Source organism: Prionailurus viverrinus, chromosome B2, assembly GCF_022837055.1.
Source record: "Prionailurus viverrinus isolate Anna chromosome B2, UM_Priviv_1.0, whole genome shotgun sequence".
Lineage (NCBI taxonomy): Eukaryota > Metazoa > Chordata > Mammalia > Carnivora > Felidae > Prionailurus > Prionailurus viverrinus.
Window position 1 is genome coordinate 74,893,436 of NC_062565.1, and position 25,279 is coordinate 74,918,714.

The window sequence follows — 25,279 nt, forward strand, 5'->3', positions numbered from 1 at the left end:
AGATTCTCTCTTTCTCTCTCTCAAATAATATAAAATGAAATAAAATTAAATTAAAAATAAATAAAAATCAAACATAAATAAAATTAAAAATAAATATGAATGTATATGGTGTTTAACAACCCACTAATGTAGATAGGACTTGGGGTGTTCTTTTTGTTGTCATTGTCTTCATTTTACAGATCAGGAAACTGAGGAAAGATTAACTGATTTCTCCAACTTACAGCTAGTAAATGGGGGAGCCAGGACTTAAATCCAGTCCTCTAAAGTATGTGCTTCTCCCAGTCTATCACATTTGTCTCCAGGGCACAGCATGTAAACTATACTGTGAATGCTTTCATACATTCCAGAAAAGAAGAATTTATTTTTAACATTGTGAAACTAAATGCTTCTCTCTTTTTTTTAATGTTTATTTCTGGGAGAAAGGGAGAGAACACAAGTTGGGGAGGAACAGAGAGAGAGAGAGGGAGAGAAAGAATCCCAAGCAGCTCTGCACTATCAGCGCAAAGCCCAGCATGGGACTGGATCTCACAAACCATGAGATCATGACCTGAGCCGAAGTCAAGAGTTCGATGCTTAACCAGCTGAGCCACCCAGGTGCCCCCTAAATGCTTCTCTTCTTAAGCCACTCTGTTTTGTACCTCAGAACAAACACTTTGCTGGAGAAGGTTGCTGCTGCAGTGGACCAGTCTGCGTTCTACAGTGCCCTCTGGGGGAGTCTTCTCACCAGTCCTGCTGTGCGTTTACCAGGAATCACATACGTTCTCGCCCATTTGAACAGAAAGCTTTCCATGGAAGATCAACTTTATATAATTGGCAGTGATATTGAGCTAATGGTAGGTCTATATGTGGTTGCTCATTTAACATACTTCTCAAGAGCCAGGCACACTATTACAGACAGATATTGAGAATCGTGCCACAAACAAAGTTCCTATTTTCATGGCGCTTACAATTTTCATCAAGGAAACTTAAAGACAAAATTAGTCACTAATTATTCTTTTTAAAATCTTCAAAAATTTCTTTTCATGTAAAAAGAATTGTAGGTTATATGTTATCTCCATCCGTTATTCAAGCAAATAAATGGTCCTTATTACCATCTTGCTAACTGATCAGACCACTGTTAATATAGCCACATTAATTATACCCAAGCGAACCTTCTCTTCAATCATAGCTTTCATTATGGGAAAGATGGGTTTTAGATTCTGTATGGGAATTTTGCAAGAAGATCTCTAGTACCAAAGTAGATGGTAAAAAATTGTACCAAAAAAATCACATTGATTAAACTTTTTAATTTCTAGATGAAGAACAAAAGGAAACCTTTTATCTCTGTAGTGCTATCTCTGAAAACTAGCAAGGAGTAAACAACAAACCCTCAAAGGCACTTTGAAAAGTTTTTTTAAAAATTGTGATTATCCATCCCATACTTTTCTCCCATCTGATTATGAAATAACTGAGATTTTTATGCAGATTTTGGTTACATTTATTAAACTGTAATAAACATACACTGAAAATAACATCTTGTGTGTACAGTTGTATGAATTTTGACAAATGCCTCCAGTCAGGTAATCAATACACTAATCAAGATAAAGAACATTTATATCACCCCACAAAGTTCTTCTGTGCCCCTTTGTGGTTACTTCTCTTACCCTGTGTTCCCAGGCCCTTGCAAACACTGGTCTGGTTTCTGTTTCTATAGTTGTGCTTTTTCGAGAACATTACATAGATGGAATCATACAATATCAGCCATTAAGTCTGGTTTCTTTCACTTTGTATAACATTTGAGATTCATCCATGTGTTTGTATATATCAGTAGTTAGTTCCTTTACATTGCTGTGTAGTATTGTATTGTATGAATGTACCACAGTTTGTTTATTCATTCACCAGTTAACATTTGTTTCTGGTTTGGGCAGTAATGAATAAAGCTGCTATAAACAGTTGCGTGCAGTTGTTTGTGTAGAAATATGTCTTTATTTCCTGGGAAAGTATTTAGGAATAGGATTCCTAAGTGGTTCATATTGTAAAGGTATGTTAACTTTTTTAAATAACAGCCTTCTTAAGATATAATTCCTAGATTCCTCATGTAGTTATTTTTTTAATAGAATGTAGTTTGAATTCTTTTATGAATGAATTTTATAAGATGACTATACCATTTTGATGCAGATTTTTAAATGTATTGTTAACATTTCCTTTTAATGAGTTAATGGAAATTTTAAACAAGTCACTTTATTTCTTTAAAAAATAAGTGTCATAATTGAAAAACTATTTGTAACATATCACAGCCAAAGGACTAACTTCATTGTTATTCAAGGAGCTACTATAAATAAATAAGCAACTGTTAACAATCAAGTGGAAAAATGGATTTGAACAGATAATTTACCTAATAGAAATACAAATAAACATATGAAAAGATGCTCTATTACTTAAAATAGAAATAAAAATTTATACCAGGATACCAATTGTCATACATCAGATTGGCAAAAATTAAAAAAAAAAAAAAGGCATGAGTAAACATGAAAAAACAGAAATTGTCACACATAGCTGGTGAGAATATAAATATACATAACCTTAATGGGAAGCATTCTATTCATGTTGCAAATGCATATCCCCAAGACCCAGAGATTCTACTTTAAGGGATTTATCCTATAATGTACATCTGTATATTATATATTGCAGCATTATTTACAGTAGTAAATATTTACCAATAGTACTAGTGTCTATTGTTAGGAGCCTATTAAAAAATTAGGATTCATCTATGAAATAGAGTATCTCTTTGACCATGAAAAAATAATGAAGCTCTTTATGTAGTGTTAAGAAAAGATCTCCAAAATATATTGTTAAAAGAGAAAAGCAAAGTTTGGGATATATGCATGTGTGTTTTTATTTACTTACATTTCAGAAAATAGTCACCAATAATACTGGTTGCATTGTAGAAAAGAAATCGGTTGGGAGATAGATATGGGAGAGAACTTTTTGCTGTATACTCTTTTGTGTGCCTTAATTTTTTTTTTAAGCCCTCATATTTACCTATTTATTCAAAATAATATAAATACATTTAATTAGTGATAAGAAACTGAGAAGCAAACTTTTAGTTATTGGAAAAAATGAACCATTCCATTTGCACAGTAAATATTTCCCAATGTAACAGACAAGAGATGTTAAAGGCTCTTTTATTTCAGGTAGAAGCAGTAAGTACTTCCGTGCAGGACTCAAGTGTACTTGTACAGAGAAGCACACTGGACCTCATACTCTTCTGTTTTCCCTTCCACATGAGTCAGGTAACAACATTAATAATGATATTAACATAAGGAATTCTTTGGAAAATCCTAGATTCCTCATGTAGTTATTTTTTTAGTAGAATTTAGGTTGAATTCTTTTATAAATTTGTAAGTATAATACATAAAAAGCAAATTCCTTTTTCAAGGAGTGGAATTTTTGGGAATTTGGGGGAAAAAAGGGTTTATTGATTTGGGTAAGAACATGGAAATTGAAATTTTTTTTTTTTTTCAACGTTTATTCATTTTTGGGACAGAGAGAGACAGAGCATGAACGGGGGAGGGGCAGAGAGAGAGGGAGACACAGAATCGGAAACAGGCTCCAGGCCCTGAGCCATCAGCCCAGAGCCTGACGCGGGGCTCGAACTCCCGGACCGCGAGATCGTGACCTGGCTGAAGTCGGACGCTTAACCGACTGCGCCACCCAGGCGCCCCTAGAAATTGAAATTTTAAAATTTCATACCTTTTAAAAAAGTTGTAACCTATGAAAAACAAAAGATAATCATTGCTAACTCTGAGTGAGGCAGGTCTCTGAGACCTAGGTTCACCTAGCTGTTATCTCTGTCATAAGGTTACCTTTTCTTGGTTTGGTGATTTGATGATGTATGTTAGAACGTTAGCAGTGTTGGCTGTTGGAAAGCCAAATATTCAGTCACTGTGACATTCTCTAGTACTTTTATTACAAATGAGAGCAGTTAACAAATCATGAGTGAAGTGTTTCACTGGTAGAACTTAATTGAATCAATGTTCTCATTTTTAAAGAAATGGTCTAAATTCTTTGGAGCTCTAAACTTTGAAAAGTTATGAGCACCAATATGTGAACATTCAGAATGATACAACAAAAGTAATAAGATATGAAGAATTTCTACCTTGGAAAACTTTATTTCTAAAAAGTCATTAGCAGAAAAGACTATTGTTTGGGAGTTTTGTCAGAGCTGTGGTTAGTAGATAAACTGGTGGATTTTCATTATGATTTATCATACTCAGCTTTTTCTTTATTACTTTATTCAGTTTGAAATTGAGTTGTTAATAATTGGAGAATTTTATACTTCATTGCCTATATTGCCCCTAATTGGGAGACAAACTATACTCAGTTTCAATTTTTTTAAATGTTCCGTCCTTAAACCAGAAGCCTTTATTCTGTCTCTGACTTTTCACAGAAACACCTGCTGGGACATCAGTGTAGTCTGAACTTACCAGTATAGGGGTGGGCATACAGCTCACAAGGTAATAATGAGTTTGATTTGAATATGCTAAAATAACGTATATGGCTCAAAAGCTTAAAATGTCTATTATCTGGATCTTTATTGAAAAAAAAATGTATTGACCTTTACTCTTAAACCTTCCCCGTCTTTCTTCCCTTCCAGGCATTCAACATTTTTTACTCCTTCAGTGTACGATAGGTGACTCAATAAAATGTGAGGGATTAAGTCATGGTAGACTTAAACTGGGAAGAACTTAATTTGTAATCTCATTAGACCAATGTTTCTCAACCTTTTGTTTAGCTGAGTTTCCTTCAGTACTTTCTTACTCTACCACCTCTGTATCCCTCCTAGCCAAGAAGATTTTCTCAAGCCTTCCCTTCTATAATTTGTATTATAAAAACAATAGCTACGTTTAAAGTTTTTTTTAAGTATGTACCCTACCCAGAGCCAATATTTTCCACCTATTACCATACCACGTTTTTAGATTATCTGAGAGTATGGGTGAAGTTGTCATCTTTGTTCTCCATTTTCCTCTTTCCATATCTTGCATATAATTTTAAGCAAATACTGATTGTAATTATAACTTAACAGAGCCTTTATTACCTTGTCCCATAAGTGATTACTGTTAAGAGCTTCAGCAGTTGACAGGTTATTAGACTCTTTTTACTTATTTCATGGAAAGTTGACCCTAATCTCTAACATTTATACCTTTAAGCGAGAATTGTTTTCCATATTAGAAATATGTGGTGATGTCAACAGTAAGCAAGAAGTGACTTCCAGGGCGCTTCGGTGGCTCAGTTGGTTGAGTGTCCAACTCTTGGTTTGAGCTCCAGTCATGATCTCACAGTTCCTGAGATCGAGCCCCATATCCAGCTCTGTGCTGTCAGTGCAGAGCCCGCCTGGGATTCTGTCTCTCTCTCTCTCTCTCTCTCTCTCTCTCTCTCTCTCTCCTCTGTCTCCCTGCCTCCAGCCCTGCACATATGCATGCTTTCTCTCTTTCAAATAAATAAATTAAAAAAAAAAAAAGAAGAAGAAGAAAAAGTAGTGACTTCTTTCTTAAGAATAGTTTTTTTTCTCAAAATAAGATTGGGAGGGGCGCCTGGGTGGCGCAGTCGGTTAAGCGTCCGACTTCAGCCAGGTCACGATCTCGCGCTCCGTGAGTTTGAGCCCCGCGTCAGGCTCTGGGCTGATGGCTCAGAGCCTGGAGCCTGTTTCCGATTCTGTGTCTCCCTCTCTCTCTCTGCCCCTCCCCTGTTCATGCTCTGTCTCTCTCTGTCCCAAAAATAAATAAACGTTGAAAAAAAATTAAAAAAAAATAAAAAATAAGATTGGGAGACATTAGTACTTTTCAAGATTTTGTAGCAGTATCTGTAATCTTCATATCTGATGTTAGATCAGCAATTCTCAAATGCTTTGGTTTTAGGACCCTGTTTTACTCTCTAAAAATATTGAGGATCCTAAAAAAAAAATCTTTTGTTTATGGAGGTTAGATTTATCTATATCATACTAGAAATTAAAACTGACAGATTTTGGGGCGCCTGGGTGGCGCAGTCGGTTAAGCGTCCGACTTCAGCCAGGTCACGATCTTGCGGTCTGTGAGTTCGAGCCCCGCGTCAGGCTCTGGGCTGATGGCTCAGAGCCTGGAGCCTGTTTCCAATTCTGTGTCTCCCTCTCTCTCTGCCCCTCCCCCATTCATGCTCTGTCTCTCTCTGTCCCAAAAATAAATAAACGTTGAAAAAAAAAATTAAAAAAAAAAAAACTGACATATTTTTAAATATTTACTAATTTACTTAAAAGCTAACAGTAACAGAGTTATCATGTTAGTATAGATAACATTTTATGAAAGTAGCTCTTCCAACACATTGAAATAATTAGTGAATACAGTAGAAATTTTCCACAGATTTCTTTAATGTGTGCTCTAGTATGAAACAAAATGCTCATATCTGCTTTTGCATCCAATTTGTTGTGATTTTTTTCTTTCATTTGAAGTATATGAAAAAAATCTGATCTCACACTGATACATAATTGGAATAGAGAGGAGTGTTTCAGCAGTCTTTTTGTTGTTGTTAAAACAGCATATTCTTCTTTGATACAACACCATAACTCAATAAGTAGTGGTTTTTTAAAATGTTTATATATTTTGAGAGAGAGCGAGCACCTACACATGAGTGGGAGAGGTAGAGAAAATCCCAAGGAGGCTCTGTGCTGTCAGTGTGGGGCCCAACATGGGACTTGAACCCATGAAACCATGAGAGATCATGACCTGAGCTGAAATCAAGTTTCAGATGCTTAATCAACAGAGCCACCCAAGCATCTTTCAATAAGCTGCAGTTTTTAAAAAATTAGTTGCGGTATGGAATCTGAAACCATATCAATAAACTTTTCATGTTCTGTTTCATGAAAACCTGCTGGTCTTTCTTACCCTTGAATGGATGTTTTACCCAAATATGCTTTTGTAACATCATGGTTGGTTATTTGGAAAATGTTAGTTGCCGAATTAGGCAGATCTTTCAAAGGTTAACACAGTAACAACTATCACATTTCTTACTATTCCCACTGATCTCATCAGTAAATTTTTTTAAGTATTGGGAAGCTTTCAAGCCAATTTAATTTAATTCAGTACATACAGTTTCAAGCCAAATAACAGATTTTATCGGGGTGCCTGGTGGGATCAGTCAGTCGAGCATGTGAGTCTTGACCTCAGTGGCGGGGCAGGGTGGGGTGGGGGAGGCAGGAATTAAGTTTGAGCACCAAGTTGGGTATAGAGACTACTAAAAAATAAAATCTTTAGGGTGCCTGGGTGGCTGAGTCAGTTAAGCATCCACCTCTTGATTTCAGCTCAGGTCATGATTTCATGGTCGTGAAATCAAGCCCTATTTTGGGTTCTGTGCTGGGAGTGGAGCCTACTTAAGATTCTCTCTTTCTCCTGTTACTCCCCTGCTCCTGTCCTCTCTCTCTAAGAAAATAAAATAAAAAATCTTAAAAATTCATATTTTCTCTTAGAAGCTCTAAATTTATTATTTGTAATGATGAATATGAATTGTTTTGTTGCAGTGACACTTTATTTTTGAGAAAATATGTGCCACGTGTTCAAGCTGGTAATCATAGTTTGTATCAATCACTCTTTCAGGCAAAAGTGGTATTTGATGAAAAAAAAAAAAGCCGATAGTACAGCTCACAATGCAAACAGTCACACAAGTGTTTTTCCTCAAGACATCCATCATATTTTGTTTTTTTTTGAGAGAGAGACAGAGCGTGAGTGGGGGAGGGACAGAGAGGGAGACACAAAATCTGAAGCAGGCTCCAGGCACCGAGCTGTCAGCACAGAGCCTGACAAGGGGCTCAAACTCAGGGACCACGAGATCATGACCTGAACCGAAGTCAGACACTCAACCGACTGAGCCACCCATGTGCCCCTAGACATCCATCATATATACTTCAGTATATGTCAGAAGTGTTTTGTGTATACTCCCCATTTCATTACACAGGACATGTGTTAAAAGACGTGTGTTCAGGGACTAATATTTAATAAAACAAACTTCTGCTTCATCAACAACGTTCTTGAGTGAAACTGGCTTTTTTTTCCTTTGTTTTTAATTTTACTAGAAGTATATGGCAGTAAAGAATACCATGACCACAAGTACGGTAGATGCCACTGCTGTACTGCTTCTTTTCATGCTAAGATGCTGGCAGTTTTACTCAGTATTGCATAATCAGAGCAAATGCCCACACATCAAAAAAGGCAGATAACATTTTGGAATTGTCATGAATATAGTTTTTACCTCGTGGACCCCCTGAAAGAGTCTTAGAGATCCTCAGGAGTTCAGGGACCACACTTTGCGAATTGCTTAGATTAATAAAGACCTCTGTGTTCAGATGAGTGACCATAATTTTTTGGCTATTGATGATCTGTGTTCTGTAACATCTCAGTTATTTCTCGAAGATTCCTTTAAAACATGTAAGCTGCTTAATACTGTCAAGAAGCATGGCGTAGTAAAAAGTTGACAAGTCTATGATAAAGAAGTCAGTTCTCAAAAATAAAGTTAATTTTTTTGTAAAGTCCATTCTCTATCTAGGTGAGGCAATAACCAGACATTTGAATTTGGCTAAGTACTTAGGCCCTTTTTATTCTAGAGTGATTGTTAGACTAATTGATTTCCACGTTACCTTCTAATGCTCAGGGTCCAAGATTCTCTTTTAAAGTGATTATCTAGAAATAGTCTTAAAATTAATAGCAATTTAACTAGCTGCCTTCCTGTTATCTTTTAACTTCACCTCTTTTAGTGAAAACCAGATCTTCTTTAGTATATTTTTTAAATATCTAATTAAGGCTATTAGGAAGGATGCAAAGAAAAAATATTTTCTCTTTAGAAGATCTTGAGTAACATGAAAAAAATTTGTTAAAACTGGATATGGGCACAAAAAGCATTCATTATATTGTTTTTTATATTTTTCTGTATGTTTGAAATACTACAAGATAAAAATTTTTAAGAGATCAGGAAATGAAAGGCTTGAAATTGATGAAGATCATGAACATCTAAAGTAATTACCACCAGCTGGCACAGCTGTGAATGTAAAAGACTAAAGACATGATTTTCTTGAGTCGGTTCCATCTTACTCCATTTTTTGTTTTGTGTCAGAGCTTGCTAATTCTGGATAGGATAATGAATTTTAAAATGGAGATTAAAATAATTGAGGTATAGTTTCACGTATGCAACTAAACAGCTGCGTTACCTTTTCTTATTGTTCCCTAATCTGTAAAATGGCAATAATCATTCCTGTGTTTGAAGAGTCAGATGAGTCTTCTATGAAACTACCTCATAAGCCCTAAAGTTCTGAGCGTATTGCAAGGTGGTATGTTTTTTAAAGAGGAAAAAAAGAATGTGTTTTTGTATGTGATGAAATACAACTATATCTTTAACTTTTTCAGGCCACTCGACCAGATATGATCAGGATCTTGTCAGCAGCTCTTCATGTAGTACTGAGGAGGGATATGTCCCTGAACCGAAGACTTTATGCATGGCTTCTTGGTAGGTGTTTGATGTGTATGGTCTTAGCTTGGGAAAGATACGGGGAAATTTGCCATACATAAGTATTATCAAGTTTCATGTGTGTCCTAAATGAAGAAATTAATAGTTTGCTTAAATAGGCAATAAAAATGTAAGTAGGATTGTGTATTATATGAAGAAATTTCAAAATCTTCTTAACATTAGAGGCTATTTTAACCCATTCCTGTTTCCTTTGACAAGATTTTTTTCCTCCTATAAATTGAGGCTGTTATACTGTGAGTATGTAGACAAAGAAGGATAAATAAATAATCAAAATAATAACATAATTTCCAAAACTTTGAAGTCATCAAAGGAATCAGAACTATTACTGCTGACCCACACATGGTACCTTACCAGTCTCACACTCAAGCAGTAAGTTCTTTGTTTTTCCATACTTTGAGTGTTTGGCCCGTCCACGACTCCTTACTGCTTAGAGTGAAAAGATAAAATATAACTTATCTTGGATTTTCTGAATCTTCAGTTATTTCACTATTTGTTAGATTGAAAAGAAAAATATTGGATAATGCTGGAAGAATACTATGATACTCACTTATGTATTGAATTGGTTTCCCTTTATTAAACTATCTAAAATGATCTCTCTTGCTGACATTGATTGGGCTACTAACTGGTAAGTGTTTGGTGTTGTTTTTGAGATATTTGGTGTTTTGGTATTTAATGAACAACGGATTTGAGAATTCCAGTATAATTTATTTTGCCATTTGTTTCCATGGAGGTTTTGATAACAATGGTGCTATCATAGGACCCAGAAGCACAAGACACAGTAATCCTGAAGAACATGCTACTTACTATTTCACTACCTTTTCAAAAGAATTGTTGGTCCAGGTAATGAATGCTTTCATTTTATTTTTTGGTTACTCCCTGATCACTAGAGTTAACAAGTGTAAGACAAGGTCCTGCCTTAATTGAATTAATTCAACACTGAAGGGTGGAGACAAGACTCACAAACTTCCTAAGAATGATTATAACAAGCAAATGATTACAATACAATGAGTAAGTAATCTTAAGATAGACTCATTTCTGTGTCAGTCCAGAGATTGCTTAATTTGTTCTCATAACTTTATTAATACATAGTTACAGCTTCTTACCTGTCTGCCCTGTGAATTGGAGCTCTTCCAAAAATGGGCTAGGACCTCTGTTGTATCCTCTGAAGCCTTGGGAAAATTTGGGTTGCATGAGGAATCTAAATGTGGTAAAACTGCTATTGTAATGGAAAAGTTAAAATGAGCCATACTTTTATATTATTTTTACTTTATATTCAAGGTAACTCAAAGAGATTTGTTGGTATCTGAAGCATTTTTAAATGAGTGAAGTTATAAGAATATAGTTTTGAACTACCAATGGGAAGACAATTGTATAATAGCAGATGCTGTCATGATACTGTGCCATAGTTTGGAGCATCGATGATGATGTTAAATAGAAACACTTTTTTCTTTTAGGCAAAAATTCAAATAACCATGAATTTATTTTTCTAGATTTTCTTTAACTTTTCCACTTTTTTTCTAGAGCAAATGTAAGCACTCTTTTTTTCTCTCAAGATGGATGAATAAAACCTTTTTTTCCCCCTTAGCAGAGGAAAAAAGCTAACTTCAGTGAAAGAGTTTCAGAAAAGCAATAGATGTAAATCTCCATTACATATGGTCCTATTTAAATTTTTTTCTTAAGAAAAAAGTCTTTGAATCTGTTTATTTAAATGAGTAATGTACTTTTTCTTTTTTAAAGGCAATGGTGGGCATCTTACAAGTGAATGGATTTGGAGAAGAGAGCACTTTAATGCAGGATCTAAAACCTTTTCGTATTTTAATCAGTTTACTTGACAAACCTGAGCTAGGTAATGTATATTGTCATAGGACATAAGATCACATGTGGTTGTTTTGTACTGTCTCATAATAAAAATAAGATAAAAGTCATTATGTAGAAAAATTGCTATATTTTGAGGTGGACTTCAAATACAGGTCCTCAACAATTTCTTACCTAAAATTTACTCCAGAACATTAAGAAGATACGTATGTATACATCCAACACATATGTTCTCATATTTTACCCTATACTATATATGTAGTAGATAAGTCATTTTAAAGATAATGTCTGAGCTCTTCCTAATCCTGATTAAGTTACTGAAACATTTGTGATCTCTCATGACTGTCCTAGTTCACAAAACTCAAGGACTTGAGCAAAAATATTTGGGTTCTATCCCTCAGCTTGATTCCCTACATCCCCTTTGTTTTGTGTGTTTTCCCTTTCTTCATTGTGTATTTCTTTTATAGTAGATTTATTGGGAAGTTAGTTATGGCACCTGAGACAGAAATTAAGAAAAACCAAAAGTAAGGGTTCCTGGGTTGCTCAGTTGGTTAAGTGTCCAACTTCAGCTCAGGTCATGATCTCACAGCTTGTGAATTAGAGCCCTATGTCAGGCTTTGTGCTGACAGCTCAGAGCCTGGAGCCTGCTTCAGATTCTGTCTTCATATTTCTGACCCTCCTCTGCTCACTCTCTGTCTCTGTCTCCATCTCTCCTTCTTAGGTATAAAAAATAAAACAAAAAGAAACGCAAAAGTAGCAAATATATATGTCTTCTCACCAACTCTTAAAAATGAAAAATTTTAAATATAAAAATAACTTGAGTTGTATCAGTGGCTTTGAGAATGTGTTTTAGCTATTGTATAATAATAAATGAAGCTCTTCAAAATTTTTTTAAAGAGATGAGCATCTATTGTAGCAAAGTTTGGCTTTGTGGGTTTTTGTATCATTTAAAAAAACAATAGTAGTAATATAGATAGTATTTCTTGAATCCTCATTATATTCTGGGAACTACGCTACCCACCTTGTAAATATTTTTTCCTAACCCTTGTAACAGCCCTGTAAGTCTGGTATTATTATCCTCATTCTAGATGAGGACATTAAAACTCAAAGACATTAAATAACTTCCCAAGGTTATTGCTGTTAACTGTCAAACACACTTCCTTTGTTCTGTAATTTTTATGTCAACCTGTAGTTAAATAACCATTTATTCGGATCAAAATGTGAAGCTCAGTTTAGCATCCAGAAAAATATTTTTCAAATACTTGTTTTAAAGTATCGTTTGATCAGGCTAATTTATAAATAATCATGATTTGTCAGTGCTCATTAATTATTGTCTTTAATATGTATATTAATTTTAGGACCTGTAATTCTGGAAGATGTCCTAATTGAAGTATTTAGAACATTATATTCCCAATGCAAAGCAGAATTGGATCTTCAGATGGAACCACCCTTCAGCAAGGATCATGCTCAGTTAAGCAGGTGGATTACCAAAAAATTAAGCATGATATGAAGATGTCCTCATTCATCATATGAAATTTGTGTTCTGAATGATAAATTTGATTTAAAATATTACCATATTTTGGTAATATGAACTCTCATTACTAACTGCACTGATTTTTTAGGCATTTACAGCCTGACTATATAGTAGAACCAGCACCAGGGTTGGTTCTAACCAGTTAATGTGAAGATACAGATTTCAGGGAATTTATTCACACTGTTCAAACTCACGAGAGATTAATTGCCACATGTCAGTTAATAATGGAAGTTGTACCTTCTTGCGAACTAGGCCTGGTGGTTTGCATGGGGTTGTGCCTCTTGGTTACTCGACACTCTCAGGAGACCAAATCATAATTCAGAAAAAGACTTAAATGTAGAGTTAAACGAATCAAAGGGCACCAAGTGCTCCTTAAACAATTTCTTTTCAAGTTATCATTATTTCTTCTTTCAGTTTTATATATATCTTTTTTTTTTTTTTTTTTTAATGCCTGGGACAAGTCCTGTAATATTAGTATATCCTCTTCTCTAAGTCAGTGGTAGATTCATTCATGTCAACAAGGTCTTACTTTTTCATTTTTTGTCTACTTTTAGCAGCTTACGTGTTTTCCAGTCTCATCTAACATGACAAAGTCACAAGACTACAGTTTCTTTTACGTAATCTGCGTTCCATTTGTCTCTCCTTGGTGAAGCTTTGGATATAACGTGGGCTTTCCTAAAACACAGTTTTGTATATTTTAATGCAGTTAAAATTTTAACATTTTAACACAGTTTTTGATTTCTATTAAGTATCCGTGGAATCTTTATTTGAGAAGTTAATATTGACTATCCTGATACTCGATTTCATTCTGTACTCTGCCTGATAATTTATATTGCCCCATCGAATATTCAGTTAGTCATTTGTGCTATGACATGCTAGCTGTATTGATAGTACCACAATATATATAAAAACAACTGTTTTCATTATTAGGAGGGGTAGCAGGAGATAGTAGGTAGGTGGGTTGTTAATAGGCCAGAGGGCTCCCACTAGAAATAAGGTATTATTCCTGATGGAGTTTCAGTAATAATGGCAATTTACAGTATTATTTTGTTGTTTTTCAGCTAAGAACAATAATTTGATTGAAACTCACCAAAATAAACTTAACCTTTCTTAAGCAAATTCTGAATAGCACAGGAAAGCAGACAAAATTCTTTCAAAATCAAGGCTGTCAAAATCAAATCACTACTTGGCTTACATGTGCCGGGGAAACAAAAGAATGTAATGCCAGGTTAACAGGCATTCAAAATTCAAAAATAACTTGGTGTTCTTTTGCTGAAGCAGAGCTGTTTTTTTCTCATGGAAGGCTGATTTCTGATCATGATCATACATTTGAGTTATGATAACCTGAATTTGGAAAATACACATAAAGTCATAGAGTGGCAATAGATAAAAATGATTTGTTGCAGTTTTCTCGCTAGCAAGTATTCTAGCAACTACCTGGGAATATGTAAGTAACATTTGCACTCAAATATAATTTTGAAAAAATAAATGTTAACAATTCTTAGTTTTGGTTTGTTTCTTTTTCCTTTTTAGTAAATTAAGGGAAAATAAGAAAACAGCAGAGCTGATTAAAACTGCCAACCTTCTCTTTAATTCCTTTGAGCCTTACTATATGTGGGATTACGTTGCACGTTGGTTTGAAGAATGTTGTAGGTATGTAAAACTGTTTCATTCATTTTATTTTAATAGCATCCAAAGCCAAACTTTTTTTTTTAACTTCCTGAGTCTAATGAAAAGAATATTCTTTTATATATTTTACTACTTCTGACAACTATTAATTATTTAGTAGCCATAATCTGACTATGTCATGTCACTCTAGAATATAGAATCCCTGATCATATAAGCTTAGAATTGAACAGGAGTTCAGAAAACGAGTTATTTAGTCACCAGCATAGATGAAAGATTTTCCCTCTTCAATCTGTAGTAATCCAATTTTTCTTTGTTGTAGAGAAAATGCCAAATTTGTAGCTTCTGATTTAGCACACTTCACCAAAATCGTTCCCATTTTTAATAACAAAAACTTCCTTGGTCATTCTTGTGTTTTTTTAAAATCATAGAACCAGCCCATATTGTCACTGGTGAGTGATAAAAACCCTCTACCTCTTACGACATAAAGATTGAAAACCCTAAAATACTGGTGAACCTGAGTAGAATCTCTGTATTCTACACCAGATCCTCTAAGAACCGGATAAACCCCTCAAGCCTTGGGAGCATATAGTCAGAAAGTAAGCAGGGTGTCTGGGTGGCTCAGTTGGTTGAGCGTCTAACTTCAGCTAAGGTCATGATCTCGCAGTTCATGAGTTCGAACCCTGCATCAGCTTCTGTGCTGACAGCTGAGAGCCTGGAGCCTGCTTTGGATTCTGTGTCTTCCTCTCTCTCTGCCCCTCCCTGGCTCACACTCTGTTTTTTCTCTGTCTCTCAAAAATAAATAAATGTTTAAAAAAAATTTAACAGAATGGGAGAAGATATTTGCAAATGACGTATCAGATAAAGGGTTAGTATCCAAAACCTAGAAAGAACTTACCAGACTCAACACCCAAAAAACAAATAATCCACTGAAGAAATAGGCAAAAGACATGAATAGACACTTCTCCAAGGACACGTGAAAAATGAAAAAATTCTCAACATCACTCAACATCACTCATCATCAGGGAAATACAAATCAAAACCACCATGAGATACCACCTTACACCTGTCAGAATGGCTAATATTGGGGCGCCTGGGTGGCTCGGTCGGTTGAGCGTCCGACTTCGTCTCAGGTCATGATCTCGCAGTCCGTGAGTTCGAGCCCCGCGTCGGGCTCTGTGCTGACAGCTCAGAGCCTGGAGCCTGTTTCAGATTCTGTGTCTCCCTCTCTCTGACCTTCCCCTGTTCATGCTTTGTCTCTCTCTGTCTCAAAAATAAATAAACGTTAAAAAAAAAAAATTAAAAAAAAAAGAATGGCTAATATTAACAACTCAGGCAACAGATGTTGGTGAGGATGCAGTGAAAGAGGATCTCTTTTGCACTGCTGGTGGGAATGCAAACTGGTGTAGCCACTCCAGAAAACAGTATGGAGGTTCCTCAAAAAACTAAAAACAGAACTACCCTACAACCTGGCAATTGCACTACTAGGCATTTATCCACAGGTACAGGTGTGCTGTTTCGAAGGGACACATGCACCCCTATGTTTACAGCAGCACTATCAACAATAGCCAAAGTATGGAAAGAGCCCAAATGTCCATCGATGGATGAATGGATAAAGAAGATGTGGTATATATATACAATGGAGTATTCCTCAGCAATCAAAAAGAATGAAATCTTGTCATTTGCAATGACGTGGATGGAATTGGAGGGTATTATGCTAAGTGAAATTAGTCAGAGAAAAACAAAAATCCTATGACTTCACTCATATGAGGACTTTAAGAGACAAAACAGATGAAAATAAGGGAAGGGAAACAAAAAGAATACAAAAACAGAAGGGGACAAAACAGAAAAGACTCATAAATATGGAGAACAAACTGAGGGTTACTAGAGGGGTTGTGGGAGGGGGGATGGGCTAAATGGGTAAGGGGCATTAAGGAATCTACTCCTGAAATCATTGTTTCACTATATGCTAACTAATTTGGATGTAAATTTTAAAAAATATAAAAAGAAAATTAAAATTTTTTTAAAAAGTAAGGATATATGATCTCAGATTTAGAAGTCTTAAAAATATAAAACATTAATCCCTTTAATGATTTAGAAAATTGTTTGCTTACTTATTCAATAGATAATGAGCACCTAGGTATATAGACAGTCCCTGTCTTCAAAGGCCTTCTAGCGGGAACAAGTAAAACACGGACATATTATTTCTAGTATTAAAGTTACAGATACCTTCATAGATTACAATGTGGTAGGGTGTTGAGGAATTACGAACGTGTTTTTGCTACATAGCCCTGACCTGAGTTTCCACCTTCATTCACACTCATCCACCCTTCTTTACCCATCTGTACTATTCCCTGAACACATATTGACTGAGCCTTTACTCATGCTGCTGAGCCTTCACTTGTGCTATTTCTTTGAAAATATTCTTCCCCCTAGCCCATCTGGGAGGTCCTATAGAGAGGTGACCCCACCTTTCCGAAGCCTTCCATGACTCCTTCAAATCTCCCATCAGAATCAGTTCATCCTACACTGTTACACTTATTTGTCTGTATGCTTATATTTCTTGCTGGTTAGGGACTCTGTCATATTCTTTGTCTTTAGAGTGTAGGGCAACGTATGATCGTATAGAACTAATATTTAAAGTGAATGTTGGAGGAATGATCTTTACAACTTAGATCAGAAGAGACTTCCTAGAGGAGGTAACATTTGATCTCAAACCTTGAAGGATAGATGCATTCTGGATTTGGGAGACTGGGGTTGAGGGAGGACGGCACATCAGGAGAAAAGTTGGTATAAAGAGACCCTGAGGTTATAAATCAAATCACAAATAATCCACTTTAACTAGGAGATATTATGTGTAGAGGGAGCAGTGGGAAGTCCAAAAAAGATCCACCCAGAACACTTGGAAGTGCAGGATGGGAGTTCCAGGGAGAGTGTAAGCCGAGGAATCTTGCTTTGGAAAATTTTCGCTTAGAGGTACAGTAGTGTCCTCTGGGAAAGGAATGTTCACAGGAACATCACTGTGTGTATGCCCCAGTGTTGACTCTCATTAAAAAAGAAAGTGAGGTATGTATGATATGAATATTCATATCACCTAATAGTATACTTGATAAAGTGAATTTTGTCCTTTTAGGAGGACACTGCATGCCAGACTTCAGATTGGGCCTGGAGATAGTAGTGAGTCATCTGAGTTACAGCTGACCAATTTCTGCTTACTGGTGGATTTTTTGTTGGATATAGTTTCTTTGGTAAGACGACCTTGGTAAAAAAAAGTATTGAGGAATGTAATAACATAGTTCAGATATTTTCATGTTGGAGACCTCATCCTTAAATAAATTTCATCTTTAAAGTTAAATTGATTACTTTTCCTTTTGGCATATCTTTTTTTTTTTTTCTTAAACTTTTCCAAATGTTTTTCCTCAGACATATATAATACATATATAAGTTTTATGTGATATGTGGAATATACGTCATAATTGCTTGTTATTGTAGTCTTAAATGTTTAGTGTATAGTGGTCTAATACTGCATTTGTGCTCACTGAAGACTGTTGGAAACCTTTTCTCCTTTTCTCTCCTCAAATCTTTGCTTTCTCATTTTGAAGCCTACTAGAAGTATGAGGGTGTTGTGTCAGGTATGACATTCAGCCTATTTTGTCTTTAACTGGTTGCATTCACATTTTTTGTATTATTATTTTGGTAAATTAGATAAAACTGGGATTTTATAATATATACCTTGAGGTACATAAATTGAGAATTTGGGAATAGAAATTTTGTAAATCAGTAATAAAATGACCATACCATATTAATTAAGTGCATGATACCTATATAATATTACAGATGAGTAAAATTATTTGTGTTGTATAGATTAAAAATAAATAGGGTTATACATTATATAAATTTTTGTCATTTTGCTTTCATCTTCAGGAGACTTATATTGAAATCCAGACTGAACACTTGCCCCAGTTGCTCCTCAGGATGATTTCTGCCCTGACAAGCCATCTCCAGACATTACACTTGTCTGAACTCACAGATTCACTCAGGCTCTGCTCAAAGATCCTTAGCAAGGTGCAACCTCCACTCTTGTCTGCCAGCACTGGAGGTGTGTTGCAGTTTTCAAGTGGGCAGAACAACTCAGTCAAAGAATGGGAAGACAAAAAGGTAATGTTTGCTATTATTTTTGTTACTAGACCAATTACATTTCTTCAGAGCAGAATAGTTTATACATACTCATTTAAATATTAGCGAATGATGGGGCACCAGGGTGGCTCAGTCTGTTAAGCGCCCAATGCTTGGTTTCGGCTCAGGTCATGATCACATCATTCGTGACTTTGAGCCCTACATCGGACTCTGTGCTAACAACACGGAGCCTGCCTGGTATTCTCTGTCTCCTCCTCTCTCTGCCCCTCCTCTGCACTCTCTGTCTCTCAAAATAAATAAAATTAAAAAAAAATTTTTTTTTAAATATTAGTGAATATTTTCTAGACCTAAATGTTGTGGCAGTAGACAGTCTTGTAGGCTTTTGGCAATTTTAACGGTCTTTATCAGCTCTCCACTGGAAGTATAATGCAAGTAGCATATGTAATTTTTAATTTTCCAGTAGCCACATTAAAAAAAATAGAAACAGGTGAAAATATTTTAATTATATTTTATTTAGCCCAATATAGATAATAATCATTTTAACCCTATAACCAACACAAAATTGATGTAATATTTAAAAGGTGAGATATTTTACATTCTTTTTTGTACGAAGTCTTCAAAATTCCAGTGTGTATTTTATACTTAACAGCATTGAAAATTAAAATTTTCATCAGAAATACTTGATGTATATTTTTTATAAAGTTTATATTTGAAAAAATAGATTTACATATCCAAATTGTCCTAAACATATTTAAAAGTTTTATCATAACTAAATTAGGTATTACTTTCTGAATTTCAATTTAAATTAATTGAAAAAATTTAGTTCATCTGTTCAGATCAGCCATAATACAAGAGCTCAGTAGCCACATGTGACTAGTAGCTATAGCTACCATACTGGACAGCAGGTTTATAATCTAAACTTTAGTGGTCCTTTTCATATATACACTAATTTGATGTGCTCTTCTTGAAATCCAGAATCTTTTTTACTCTCCTCAGTCTTCCAGATTTTTAGTGCTTTATGATGTTGAATAAAATTACAGTAATTTTAATGTCTGGCCAAGTAGCATACTTAAAATACCTGTGATACACTTATGGAAAAAAACACCTATATAATTCCATTGAATTTAGCCATTGTGGTACTATGTTAAAACAAGGATTTAAAATTTTCTAGTATTTTGAGTTCATTACCTAAATCCTGGGTTTGTATTGTTGCCCTTACTTTTTTTTTTCTAGTTGCTTTTCCCCCCCCCCCCCCAGCCAGGCAAAACGTTTTATCATCAGGATAGTCTAATACAACCTTTCCCATCAAGTATTAACCCTAAAACGTTTTTGTTGGACTTTTTAAATATTTTGCTCTTCGTGTATGAAATGAATGTGACTGACCCGTGATCAATTTAAATATATCCCAGGATTATCAGGCATAAACTAAAACCAATCTCTTACTTTCCTTCCTATCTGCTTGTTATTTATATGTGATATATATTGATTCTGTTGTAGGAAAATTCATTTTGTTCTGCTAGTTTTCTTTAATATATACTTCTAGGATCTTCGAAATTAAACTAAAATAGTTACTAATTGCTTTTTTGTTGTTGTTGAGTGAAATTCATTCAAGTAAAGGAGGACCTTAGCATTCTCTTGATAGCATATTCAAATATGTGAATATTAACTATGTCGAAAACAAGTGGAGGCACTTATTGCTGGTTACAGGTTAAGGTAAATAGGAATATCCATTCATATTAAATAAAGGACAAATAATATACTTTTGTTTTTGTTTTGTTTTGAGAGAGAGAGAGAGAGGGCACAAGTGAGCAAGGGGCACACAGGGGGAGAGAAGCAGAGCTCACCCAGGGCTCGTACTTTTTTTTTTTTTTTAACGTAATGGTATGTTAACCTGGGAGTATGCTTTTCCCTCTCTCTTGGTTCTCTTCTATATTCTCGGGCCATATATGTTCTTTCCTATTTTTTACGGAAGCACAATGGTTATTATCTTCACTGAAGTGTCTAAAATTTATCATATTTGAAAGCTGAGGGTATTTTCTTTATTTCTTTTTATTTAAAGTGTAAGTGAAACAATAATTCATTAAAAATGAATCTATTTTTGTCTCCGTGCACTTAGTACACTTTTGTAAGATCAGTGTATTGGATCTCTATACCCCTATGTCCAAAATATGTCATGTCTTTCTCTCTTCAGAAAGACATTTTACTATAAAATAATCTGAAACATAGTTATATGATATAGACCATACAACTAAATATTATAAATGTATATAAGTTTAACTGAATTTGTAGCTTAAATTCTATTAATAAATGTCCGTTGTTTTACGATCCTTATGTGAAAAAGATCAATACAGAAATAGCAATAAGCTAATGACAATTTTATCATTTAAATAGGACTTCTTTTTAAAAATGTATTAGTACAAGGTTTTAGATGGTTGTTAAAGGTTGACAGTTCGGTTCTGATACCTGCCTGTAAACTTTGTCATTATAATATGAAAAGTTCTCATAATAGTGATAAGCTATGAAAAAAATATCATGAAGTTTAGAATCACCTAAGCTAAGCTTTCCTAATAACCTTTAACCTTATTTGCTGTATAACCTTGGGCAAGTTTTGTTTTTAACTTCCCTGAGCCCTCAGTGTTCTTAGCTTTGAAATAGAGAAAACAGCCTCTCTTTATCCAGCATGCACTCTGCATAGCCAGTGATCCAGTGGTGAAGTTGGCACAGTCCCTGCCTTCCTGACCCGTTTTTGCTAGTTGGGAGACACATATTAAACAAATAATTGCACACTTAATTACAGTCATGATAAATAAATGAAGGAGAATATAGAGTGGTAAGAATGTGGAAAATGCAGTGATGTGACCTAGACTGTGGGCCTAAAAGGCTTTCTTGAGGAAGGGTTGTTTGAGTAGAGCCCTAGAGAAACTGGGGTGGAATGAGGTAGAAAGGAGAGAGTGCTTGGGAGAGGAAGAAACATTCCCCAAGGCTCTTGGGCAGAAAGGAACACTGTGCACACAGTGAGGGAGAGATAAGTCTTCAGGTAGGCAGGGACCAGGTAATGCAGAGCCTTTTCACTCTAGCGGGGCTTTTATTCTTTATCTTAGGAGCAGTGGGAAGACACTGAAGGGTAGAAGCAAGCAACATAATAAGACTTCTATAAGAGATAAATTACTTTGCAGTATGGAGCATGGATCTCAGAAACAAAGTGGATGTGGGGAGACCTGCAGTAGTGCAGGTGAGAGGTGGTGGTAATGTGCTGACAAGATGCGGGAGTGAACACACAGGAATGGATGGATTAGCCAGACATTTAAGAGAAAAATTCAGGGTGCCTGGGTGGCTCAGTCGGTTAAGCAGTTAAGCATCCTACTCTTGATTTCGGCTCACAGTTCGTGAGATCAAGCCCCACATCAGGCTCCTCACCAGGCTTGGAGACTGCTTAAGATTCTTTCTCCGCCCCTCCCTGCTCACTTGTGTGCATGTGCGCTCTCTTTCTCTCTCTCTCAAAATAAATTAAAAAAAAAAAATCAGACCTAGTAATAGTTTGGTAAGGGTAATAAGTGATCACAAACATTTTTTGAATGTTTATGTACAAACTGGCAGGTACTAGGGGCGCCTGGGTGGCTCAGTTGGTTGAATGGCCGACTTCGGCTCAGGTCACGATCTCACGGTCCGTGAGTTCGAGCCCCGCGTCGGGCTCTGTGCTGACAGCTCAGAGCCTGGAGCCTGCTTCAGATTCTGTGTCTCCCTCTCTCTGACCCTCCCCCGTTCATGCTCTGTCTCTCTCTGTCTCAAAAATAAATAAATGTTAAAAAAAAAATCAAACTGGCAGGTACTAAACCACGTGCTTTAGATATACTGTTTTACTTAATTCTCATAGCAACTGTAAAATGTAGGAACTATTGTTATCTCCACTATACTTATCAGGAAACTGAGGTTTTAGAGAGGTTAAATAACTTGCCAAGCTAGTAAGTGGCTGAACCTTAGTTGACTCATGGCCAGTACTCTTAACCACTATTCTGAAGTGGATGTAGGGGAAGTGCCAAGGAAAGATGGAGAAGATCCCAGGGATCACCCTAGATTTCCGTCTTCTGATTTGATGAATGGTGATGTCATTTACTGAAGCAAGGAACAGTGGGTGAGGCCCAGCTTTGTAGCAGCAGAACAATTAGTTTGTATCTTCTGTAATCTTCAATAATATCCCTTTTTAGTCACTAAAAAGTAATCTCATTCAAGTTCACATTATGCTCTGGCAAAGTCCCCAAGCAATTCATGATATGTACAACTTTTGTTTCCTTAAACTAAACCCAAAAATATGTTTGATGATTGTACTTATCCAGTCTTTGTAGGAAGGGGACGATTAATTCATTCCAGCTCTATTCCAGTACCTGGTCCATTTTTGTTTATATTATAACTTATTGTCTTCTCCCTTAGATTACAAACTATCTTTTTGTTCCTGGTACACAATACAGTGTCTGCCATGTAACATAGGTTCAGTAACTGTTAAAAGAATGTAAGATTAATGGTAACCATTTAAATAGCATTTTACACATTTCACATAGAAATGTCACATTCATGATTATTGAACAGATGACCTATTAGAATTTATTTCTAGTTTTTAAAATGTCTCATTCCTTGCCTCATTTAGACATTAGGAAAGTGATTTTGTGAAGCAGATTGAATAAATTGTCAGTTGTTTGAAAATAGGGATATAGATGTTAGAGATTTGTGCTATATGCATATTTTGCCTTCAAAAACCAAATCTTTGCATACAGCAAATAATTCTTAATGAGTTTATTTTTAATGTTTTAATTTTATTTTTGAGAGAGAGAGCACAAGCTGGGGAGGGTCAGAGAGAGAGGGAGACAGAGGATCTGAAGCAGGCTCTGCACTGTCAGCGCAGATGAGGGGCCCAAACTCATGAACCATGAGATAGTGACCTCAGCTGAAGTCAGATGCTTAACTGACTGAGCCACCCTGGTGCCCCGAGTTTATTTTAATATATTCATTAGAACTGTACCAGTATTCCCTATTGATTATCATAGAAATATGAATCAGTTGTAGAAACTGCTCTAAGATTCAGCCGAACGTGTAGATTAAGTTTTGAATCATGTAATCTAAACTGACTTCTCTCAATGTGGCCATTTCTAATTTTTGATTTCTAATATATGCATTTAATCACTTAGCCTTTGCTGTTTTTAATCACTACCAGGTATCATCAGTGTCTCTTGAAAATCCTACTGAAGTATTTGAAGATGGAGAAAACCCACCAAGCAGTCGATCATCAGAGAGTGGATTTACTGAGTTTATACAGTATCAAGCAGACCGAAGTGATGATATCGACAGAGACCTGAGTGAGGGGCAGGGGACAGCTGCCATTCCCATCGGTAGCACATCCTCTGAGACCGAAACGGCCTCCACCGTAGGATCTGAAGAAACCATCATCCAGGCCCCTTCCATAGTCACCCAGGGGACAGCACCCCGAAGTGGGAAGACAGCCCAAAAAACTGCAATGCAATGTTGCTTGGAGTATGTCCAGCAGTTTCTCACTAGACTTATCAACCTCTACATCATTCAGGGCAACTCTTTTTCTCAGGCTTTGGCTACAGAGCATTCAGGGGATCTCAGTAGAGAGCAAGAAGAGACTTCAAAATGGGATAGGGATTCCCATGGAGATGTAAAGGAGAGAAACATAAGTAAACAGAAAACTTCAAAAGAATACCTTTCCGCCTTCCTTTCTGCCTGCCAGCTCTTCCTGGAGTGCTCCAGTTTCCCAGTTTACATTGCTGAGGGGAACCATACTTCAGACCTACATTCTGAGAAGTCTGAGACTGGTAAGGTCATCTTGGTTTTATTTATATTTGAATCTTTTTTATAGCATGCTTTTTATTTACTTTTTTTTTTTAAAGCACTCAGAATTAAAACTAAGATTTTTTTTAGCCTAATTTTTTAAAGTGTTATTTTAATTTGTAGATTTTTAAAAATTATTTATTATTTTGAGAGAGCGCAAAAGTAGGGGAGGGACAGAGAGAGAGAGAGAGAATCCCAGGCAGGCTCTGCATGATAGGTGCAGTGCCCAATGCAGGACTTGAACTCACGAACTCTGAGATCATGACCTAAGCTGAATTCAGATGCTTGACTTGACTATACCACCCCTAATTTTTTTAGGCACCCCTAGTATTTTTAATGAAATATTGTCTTTATGGGGAGATAATACATGTTGGCATATTGGAAAATTTTGTGATTTTGATGTCCTTCACAGTGTACTTACAAGTGAGTTGAAGGTAAGAAGGAAATTAACTTCTTTCTCTGGAGAAAAGTAACATATCATTTAGATCCATTGGTTTCCTTTATTAAGACTAATATCATAAGTGTTTACCATTATTTAAATTTTTATATATGCACACAGAGTGCAGTGAGTGAGTACTACATAATATCTGTTGATTAATATACTGTTTTTTAGGACAGGGGAATACATTGTATTATGTGGCATAAGAAAATTACATACTAAAAAAGTTTATGGGATTCTTGTTGCTGTTTTATTTTCTTAAAGCTCCAGTCTAGGTGAGAAACCTTGGTTTTACTAACAGATCAAGGCCTAAAGGTGTTGAGAAGAGGTGCTTTGTTTTGAAATGTACCTGGACGTTG

General features: G+C 35.7%; 1 protein-coding gene across 11 annotated transcripts in view; it reads left to right on the top strand.

Annotated features, from left to right (window-relative positions):
- Nucleotides 1–25,279, top strand: part of DOP1A (DOP1 leucine zipper like protein A) — a 113,793-nt gene that overhangs the window by 45,933 nt on the left and 42,581 nt on the right. For 10 of the 11 annotated variants that reach the window (XR_007152180.1, XR_007152177.1, XR_007152178.1 and 7 more), the window contains 10 exons: nucleotides 644–833; nucleotides 3,174–3,272; nucleotides 9,405–9,504; nucleotides 10,256–10,365; nucleotides 11,263–11,371; nucleotides 12,699–12,819; nucleotides 14,408–14,527; nucleotides 17,634–17,748; nucleotides 18,425–18,658; nucleotides 23,844–24,465. Coding sequence is in view for 7 of the 11 variants with exons in the window: in XM_047858811.1 (XP_047714767.1) it covers nucleotides 644–833; nucleotides 3,174–3,272; nucleotides 9,405–9,504; nucleotides 10,256–10,365; nucleotides 11,263–11,371; nucleotides 12,699–12,819; nucleotides 14,408–14,527; nucleotides 17,634–17,748; nucleotides 18,425–18,658; nucleotides 23,844–24,465 (1,820 nt within the window). In the remaining 4 variants the exon portion in view is untranslated. Of the gene's footprint in view, nucleotides 1–643; nucleotides 834–3,173; nucleotides 3,273–9,404; nucleotides 9,505–10,255; nucleotides 10,366–11,262; nucleotides 11,372–12,698; nucleotides 12,820–14,407; nucleotides 14,528–17,633; nucleotides 17,749–18,424; nucleotides 18,659–23,843; nucleotides 24,466–25,279 lie in introns of those variants that run through there. The other variant, XM_047858810.1, reaches the window with a different exon arrangement.